Source organism: Oryza brachyantha, chromosome 2 (assembly GCF_000231095.2).
Source record: "Oryza brachyantha chromosome 2, ObraRS2, whole genome shotgun sequence".
NCBI lineage: Eukaryota > Viridiplantae > Streptophyta > Magnoliopsida > Poales > Poaceae > Oryza > Oryza brachyantha.
In genome coordinates, this window is record NC_023164.2 from 3,919,465 (window position 1) to 3,928,084 (window position 8,620).

Here is an 8,620-nt window from a genome sequence, read left to right on the forward strand (position 1 = left end):
AATGGTTGCATTTCATATAGAAGAACACGCCCTAATGTAGACGGCATACCGGCTACATCTTCATGTCTTTCTTTCTTTTTTTTCCTTTCTCTTTTTTCTAGGGATTCATATGTGTTGATGTGTTAGATGTAGGCGTATTCATGTGTTGTGGTTAGGTATATGCAGTGGTACTGATGTAGCCTCTGTTCTGGGCTAGTATATTTCATCTTTTTCTTCTCACGGTCTTTGAGAATGTAGCACATTATCATTTTTTTTATTAAGAGATGCAGTACCTTGTATATTATTATTATTATTATTATTATTATTATTATTATTTTTGGTGAGGTTGCTGTGTTTCTCTGTACGACGAAAAAAAGTGATGTCATTTTAGACCAAGGAGTAAGAACACATGTGAGAGCAAACAAAAAAAAATGCAGTGGAATGCGAGAGAAGGCTGAACATTTTTGGTTTTGTCCAGCACTTGTCTGACCTTTTTTTTCTTCTCTGTATGTTATTACAGTACAATGGAAGCAGTCATCCTGCTCCTCTTAAGCATACCACTCACGTACTTGCTACAAGCAAAAACACATCCCGATATCCTCCTCCTCCTTCCCTTTCCCAGATGACACCAATGCCCTAAGGTTTTCTTCCTGCAGTGACCTTACACTGCACTATTTTTTTTTTACAATAGCACATGATAGAGAAAAGCAAAAAAAGAAAAGAAAAGAAACAGAGAAAAATAAATGAAAGAGAGAAAAAAAATCCTGCATGATCTTTACTTCAAACTGATTATATAACTACTAGACTCTTGCTGAAGACATGGTGAATTTTGAAACCGGCCGATCTCAAAATATATATGCTTCTGTTATGATTGTGGAACAATTGTGCCAACATATCCAATGCCGACGATGAAGAACGCCGCTCCTTGGAAGAAGAGGTAGATGAAGAAATGGTCCTTCCCAAATGCAAGATCATACCATCCACAGGAGAAGAGGAATGCCGCCACACCGAGCTCGGTAACGTTGAGCCTGAAGATTTCAGTTCAAATCAGTGACCAAAAGGGATGGAAAAGGGTAAGAGATTCTGGCTGAGTTTATTCTGCTCAAAATACCTGTCCCATATCCTCATGAATGATTTCTTGAATGATGATTTGTTTGATGATTTCATCTTCAGAGCATTGCCGAGCTTCGCGGTGACGACCCACTCATTCGCCCTACCGGCCTCCAACAATCCAATGAGAGTGGCCTTGGTTCTATGCAGTGACATTACGTTCTCAAAGAGGATCCAGAAGAAGAGCAAGTGAAAAGATCTGCAAAAAAAATTGATTCTTTGGGTTAACTAAACATGCAGGTGATCATGAACCAAATGAGCATTACTGTTGATCATATTTAACTAAAATTATGATTTTTTGTAAAAATGAAATCTTACCTGGGAGTTCCAACGGAATTGAGAAGGGTGATAATTGTGGGAATGTATACACAGCCCCACTTTGGTATCCTGACCTCAGGGACAAAGATAGTTGCTGGGATAATTAAACAGTAGAACGTAAAGGTCACTATGTGCGCGACAATCTTGCGGATCAGAAAGAAGTTGTAGATGACATGAATCTTCTTCCAGATTGTCACTTTCTGCAACAGTGTCATCAGCATGTTAGTTGCCAGCCAAAGAACCTGCTTGGGTTAGATTTTTCTGAATTTTGGCATTATGTTTGGAGAGAGTAGAGACCTTATTTTTCACAATCTCCATCAGCATCTTCCTGAAAAGGTTTGCCGGTCCACATGACCATCTGTGCTGCTGAAACCGAAAGGCTTTGAATGTACTTGGCAGCTCACTTTTGACCTGAAAACGACACATTTCTTGGTAAACTTGATTTCTTCTCTTGGGCAACATGAATGTATTATTGCCGCGAAAAAGAAGGAATGCAATGGCAAGAGCAATGATAAAGATTGCATTGGATGCTATCTCAAGATGATGATGTGTATGCATGATTGGTGTACCTGAACATCACCAAGGTAGACGAACTTCCACCCCTTGAGACTTGCTCGGATTGCCAGATCCATGTCTTCCACCGTGGTCCGGTCCTTCCATCCTCCCGCCTCATTTACCGCAGAAATGCGCCATATACCGGCAGTTCCTGATTGAAAAATTGTTGAATTGATCAGCTTTTATGGATAAAAACTACAGCATAGAATGCCTGTTCTATCATCATAGAAGATTCAGAAACAAAATCTTGGTGAAGAGCAATGAGAATTACTGAAGGTCAAGCCTACCATTGAAGCCGAAGAATGCACAGACAGAGGAGCTCACTTCTTGCTCCACTGTGAAGTGATAATCCAAGGACATCTCCTGCATCCTTGTCATCAAGCACTCATCTGCATTCACTGATCACCGACAGACACAAGAGACAGTATCAATATCATAGTTCAAGGACAGAGTCAACATCATATAGCTCAAAGACAACGTCCAAATCATAGTTACATGAAAAATACTTGACACATAACAACTGTACTACAACATCATTAAGACAAAGAGACCAACAAACAGTTTTGTCTCAGCCAACCAGACTAGTAGTAACATTTTACCACTGCAAGCTTGTACTTCACTTCCACAGCTAGTACACTGTTGTTATTCATTTGCTTGTTTCTTTATTTTTGGCAGGTTTTGTCCTGTGTTCTTCTACTGCATCAAGACTAGTACTGCTACTGCTACTACTATCATCATCATACAGTATCTTGGTCAGTGGCCAATAGTAATAATCAATTGGACCCCAATAGTAATAGTCAACCGAACCAGATAAGTTTTACAGAGATGAAACTCCTCTCTCATCTTATGAAATTCTCTCGTTTAATAACCCTGTCAAGTCAATAATTTTACTGATGTGATATCTTATTTAATGTGTATGACACCTTCATGAAAGGATTGAGACCGGCTAGTCTTATGGATTTTTTTCTGCAGAATCCAATGCAGATTGCACAATTCTGCTCGTGCCTAATCTCTGGATCTCACATGCCAATGTGTTAGCAGTACTGCAGTGGCTTTGATAATTGCAACTTGATGACACTGTTGGAGAGAGGACCAATTAAGCTGGAGCACATCAAGGCAGTGAGAGTGAGTGAGTGAGGGCACACGGCCCGAATTAATCGCTGCAGCGGTTGACAGCAGGACATGGCCGGTGGGACCCACGGTCACCGACGATGTGGGCCCAACCCGCCATGCACACGCCACATGGAAGTGGCAGCGGTGGGCCCCACGGCACAGTGCAGCGAGATGGGTCGGCTCGGCTCAGCTCAGCTCACTGCGGCTAACCTGGAGTGTCAGGACAAGCAGCTGACGTAGCAGTGGCTCTGGGACACACGCTGCAATGGAAGCCAAGGAAGAAATGGGGTTTGTACTTGGGTTACGTAGTCGTGTTTGTGGCTTTGTGTGCTTGTGTTTGTGATTGGATTAGTGCTAATTGAGATTGGAGTTTGTTGTAGTAATTAAGTGGAGAAGTTTTAGAGGAAGCCTATAATTGGTTGAAAAGAGTAGGCAGGTGAAAAAGAAAAAAAAAGACAGAATAGACATAGAAGTCATTATATCCTGAGACATTTTAAATAATCATATAATTGGTTAAAAAGAGTAAGGAGGTGAATCTGAAAGCTCGACAATGATTTTAAAAGGACAATATAGGCACAGAATCTGTCATATTGTAACATGTTTTAAATAATCGTAAAAGTTATTATATTTTAGGACGCAGAGGGCTATCTAGAGTGCCAAAACCAACTCATATTTTAGAAGGCACGATCAGAGCGGAACTCTTTTACTAAAGTAATCTTATCGTTCTTAAGAAGATATCAAATATCACTGTTTTCTACGTAAAATTTTAATATCTCTGTACATTAGATAATAGAGAGAGAGTACAAGGAAAAATGCTCCTTTTACTAACTGTCGGTCGGGCTGACTAGCTGAGCTCAGTCGTCATGGAAGCAGGAGGCACGTGGATGATACTCCTCCCCATCCTAATAATGCACCATCAAGTCCACATTACCACCCTACCAATTAAGTACTCCACCAACTAACCCTAAAGAAAAATGTGATGCAATTTGCGTCCCGGAAGAGAAGGGGACACATCATTGCAGAGAACGCAATCACCGACGACCTCCATGCCGGCCGGCCCTCGTCGCCACCGACGGCGACGTGCACCCACACAGGCCAGCCCCGTGGGCTCGACCTCGCCGACGGCGACGCACGTGCGCGTCGTCGGTGTACCCCGGACCCGTCTCTACCGACGCCGGCGACCCGGCCGGCCAGCGCCACGCAGCATGAACATGTACTTGCAATCATTCTCTGTGTTCTAAAATAAGTGTTTTTTTAAAATTTTTAGATGATGTTTCACTCTTTGTCTTATTTTAAAATAAAATACGGTTAATATTTTTATTATTGTCAAATTACAGAACATGAATAATACTTTATACAAAACTAAATTTTTAATTTTTTTAAAATAAAATAAATGTTGAAACACTAGAATTTAAAGAACGGAGGGAGTAATTAACATGAGAATCGGATTCGAGAGATCCGGCTCGATGTACGTAACGTTGATTGGTCGATCCACGAGATCTCGATGGGAAGCGATCATGGCTACGATCTTTGAGAAGATCTAGCGAGATGCTGGTACGTACAACGCCGGCCATGGGATTGCGTGAGCATGCACTCTAGCTGCCAGGAATGTGCAACGTACCATGCCACGTGTCCCGTCACTCAGCTCAGCTCACACTCTCACTCTCTCACACTCACCCTGCCGCCCCAACAAACCACCCCATCGCACGGCCCCCAGCCAGCCACTGGATCACCCTTTAATGGCCCAGATCCGACTCATCTGCGATACTGCTCTTCGGTCAAGACCTCGTATCCTCACCCACCAACACAAATATAATATAATATAATATAATATAATATAACATACGGTTACTCCGCAATATATGTCTATGACACGTGAAACCAGAACAAAACCGACGTATCGGGAACTCACCGAACCGCCAGCGAGCCTGGACGAGGGCGATGTCGGAGTTGTGGACAAGGAAGGGGATGGTGCGGCGGAGGAAGTCCGGGTCGGGCTGGAAGTCGGCGTCGAAAATGGCCACGTACTCGCATTCGCGGACGTAGCCATGCTTCATGCCCTCCTTGAGTGCACCCGCCTTGTACCCCTTCCGGTCCTGCCTGATCTGGTAGGTTATGTTCACCCCCTTGTGGGCCCACCTCTCACACTCCATCCTCACCATCTCCTGCAAAAACAAAACAAAAACACAAAACACCATTGGCCCCACTCGTCAGTCACACACTCAAGCTCCCAGCAGCAACTAAATTACACCTCAATATAATAATTAACCACAAGGTAAATGCAGTTAGTACTTAGTTTGGACAGGGTAAGTGGCAAGCATGGGACCAAATGGGCGACAATTTAGCCTGGGCCAATGTGGGGAGTGACCTAAATGAAATAAACTGACATGATGCTGCCTGAGCCCTAGCTTGCAATTGGCTGTAGCTAGCCATTAGCACTTGCAGGGCCAAGGTATATCTATCATCTTATCAAGATGAACAAGCAGTACTACTAGTAGTTAATTACCATAGATTTGTATAATACGCCTAGTGATGGAGGGAGAGATGTAGCAGTAACATGGCCAGTTTCAGTTCACAACGTGACCTGCACGCCGCTTGCCCATTGATCCCCGGTTGGACAGGTGATTAGCAGTAATGGCAGGCAGTAAACTAACTCCAGTATGCTACTGTACTGGCCAGTGACATGATTCAGTAGCAGGAGATTATATTTTTTTTTTCTCTCCATTAAAAGATTGCCATTGCCAGTGTACTGTTTATCCTTCCCTGAGGCGATCTTAGCTGACATAAATCCCCAGTTGCAACAGAATATCTTCTTCTTCAGAATGATTTTGGCAAAAAAAAAAACCAGCTTTAGTTTTCAGAAAACTTCCCAGATTGATGAACCCGTCGCCACCTCCTCCTCCATTTGAATTTAAACCATTTTCTCGTAGCAAACTGGCAGAATTCCCGCAATTTTCAGCTAAAACCAAACACAAGAAAATACAATGTGCCCTCGCTAAAATCCACAGCTAAGAACAAAATAAAAGAACCTCAAATTTTTTTTCTGCAGTGATATGATCCAATTCCAACCCCTGCAGCTGAATGAGAATCCTATGGTCATCCATCCAGATTCCAGAACTGCCAAGCAAAGGCACCAAGCAAACAGAGACAGCAGGGGCCCTAGCTAAGCTAGGTACACCCAGCCTCCCTCCACCGTTTTGCTAGAGGTTACCGCTATCCGGAGTCGGTTTCATGGTTACCGTGACAAAACTTTAGATGAATGTTATCGCAATAAGTAAACCCTATTATTTTGCTCTGGTAAATAAGATGGCGTCGCCAAAGGACAAAGGGAGACAAGAGTGCCCCGGTGTCACGGCTTTTTTTTGGACCCCTTTCCTTTCACCAAAAGAGAAAAAGAGAGAGAACTCACTCCATTGACGATTTGACTCTCTCTCTTTCTCTCACTGAAATACTGCATGCTACTCTCCTACTCACCCACAGGGAGAGAAGAGGCAGTAAAAAATTATTTTTTATTTCTGTTTTTTAATAATCTTTTTTTTCTGTCGAGTAGGGTGAGAGAGAGAAGAGAGTGTGTGTTCTTCCTCACCGACAGGTACACATGACGCTGGGGTTGAGATTAATTACGCTGCTAGGCTTTCCGGTAATTATTAAGTGTAGCAGCAGTACAGGGAGTAGATTCATAATTAGTAGCAAGAGAAAAAAAAATAAAAATAGAAGCAGTAAAAAGGAGTATTTTGCATCTGGTGTTGATTAATTAATTAATTACCTTGATGACAGGGTCAGTGGAGTCGTCGAGCACCTGCACCACCAGCCGATCCGACGGCCACGATAGCCCGCACACCGCCCCGATCGACAGCTGGTACACCTACACGTCACCCACCCACCCCCACCCCACAAATAAACAATTAATTAATAAATCTATATTCTACAAATAATCTCATCATGAGTAAGTAAACAAAAAAAAAACTACGTATAATTAATCTCATCATGAGTAAGTAAAAATTTTTTTCATAATTATAAGAATCTCATCATGACTAAGTAAACCAAAGGTATTAAAATTTATAATTAAGTGTAATCTCATCGTGAGTAAGTAATAAAATTATAATAATCTCATCATGAGTAAAATATGAACTCCTCCACATCTAGCTCGGAAAAGAAAAAAAAAAGGAAAATGAAGAAAAGAGAAGCAAGGAGGAGGAGGAAGAAGAAGAAGCTAAGCTGGGCGGCAATGGCGGGTGGGAGTACCTCGCGCTCGTTGAACATGGGGATCTGGATGAGGACGACGGGGAAGGCGGAGGTGCCGAGCTCGGGGTCGTCGTCGGGGAGCGGGTCGCACCGGTAGCGGCGCTCCGGGCGGCGGCGGAGCAGCTTGACCCCGGCGATGACCACCGCCATGTACATCCGCTCCAGGAACAGCAGCACCGACATGGTGAGGCACACCGCCACCGCCAGGCGCAGCAGCGGCACGATCACCGGCGCCCTCACCTGCGACCACGCCTCCGGCACCACCGCCGCCGCGCCGCCGCCCTCCATGTCCTCTCCTCCGCTCCGCTCCGCTCCCTCTCCGCCGCCGACGAGGAGACGAGCAAGCGCGCGCGCAATTAATGGCGGGCGCGAGCAGTGCGAGTGGGAGTGGGGAGTGCGAGGGGAGCGTGGGAGAGAGCGCGGGTTTTATAAAATGCGTGGCACGCACATGTTGGTCTAGTGTAGGGTTTTTGTGCGTCCGCTCACTGAGACCACCACCGCTTCCATTCTAGAAATTTTTTAATTTTTTAAACTTTTTTAATAAATAATTTTATTACTAAATCTCCGAAAAAAATATTTTCACCGTATAATAATTGGCGTGGCGCAACGGCTTGTCACGCTAATATTGGCGTGGCGCAACAGCTTGTCACGCCAATGTCGGTGGTATTACCGACATTGGCATGGTAAGACTGTCACGTCATGACACTGACCAGGCTGCGTGTCAGCGTTGTCCTTGTCACGCCAAGTGTGGCCAAGAGGTTCAATTTTAGAAAAAATTGCTCGATGATTTAGTAATAAAATTACTTGATAAAAAATTTCTTCCTTCTACCCTCCCAACTTCAATCTACTCTCTCTTTTCTCTTGATTAAAAAAGTTTTTTTTACATTTATTACTTTGTAAATTTAATTTTATGGTTGGTTCAAAACGAGGAGAATTATATATAAGTATTTTTTATGTACAGTTGTAAATGAATTCATCTTCAAAATCAGCGGTAATTTCTTCTTTGCATTTTAACTTTACGGACAGTGCTGAACGAAAATGGGCATAAATAGCTATTTTTATGTATAATTTTGGCTAGAAAGCATGAATTTACATGATCGGTTGTAGGCTGGAACGAACGGAAATGGATTGATTCATGGGTAGTTCGTCTCGAGATAGGTCGTGCAACTGCCGAAGCATCTAAATTTAAAGTCTTTTCAATTTTGGCAAAACTATGAACCTATAGCTAGGGAGAATAATTGTGCATGTGAAAAGCTGGGCTCAGTCCAGGGAGAGACGCTCCACAGTGAAAGAAAGAGGA

General features: G+C 43.4%; 1 protein-coding gene across 1 annotated transcript; it reads right to left on the minus strand.

Annotated features, from left to right (window-relative positions):
* Positions 1 to 414: 414 nt before the first annotated feature.
* Positions 415 to 7,737, minus strand: LOC102719833 (glucomannan 4-beta-mannosyltransferase 1). Its single transcript, XM_006646934.3, has 9 exons — positions 7,321 to 7,737; positions 6,842 to 6,940; positions 4,988 to 5,240; positions 2,250 to 2,360; positions 1,977 to 2,113; positions 1,705 to 1,818; positions 1,408 to 1,607; positions 1,091 to 1,288; positions 415 to 1,007 (listed from the first exon to the last, which is right to left on the minus strand). Exons 1-9 carry the CDS (start codon positions 7,606 to 7,608, stop codon positions 845 to 847), a joined length of 1,563 nt encoding a protein of 520 aa, XP_006646997.3. The 5' UTR covers positions 7,609 to 7,737; the 3' UTR covers positions 415 to 844.
* Between the last annotated feature and the right edge of the window lie 883 nt (positions 7,738 to 8,620).

What these genes read in the sequence shown, in the direction of transcription:
- LOC102719833 (XM_006646934.3), bottom strand. Translation starts at nt 7,608, where the DNA reads ATGGAGGGCGGCGGCGCGGCGGCGGTGGTGCCGGAGGCGTGGTCGCAG. An exon ending in CCACTGACCCTGTCATCAAG is followed by an intron (nt 5,241 to 6,841) that starts GTAATTAATTAA and finishes TTGTTTTTGCAG; the next exon opens with GAGATGGTGAGGATGGAGTG. An exon ending in AATTCCGTTGGAACTCCCAG is followed by an intron (nt 1,289 to 1,407) that starts GTAAGATTTCAT and finishes TTTTTTTTGCAG; the next exon opens with ATCTTTTCACTTGCTCTTCT.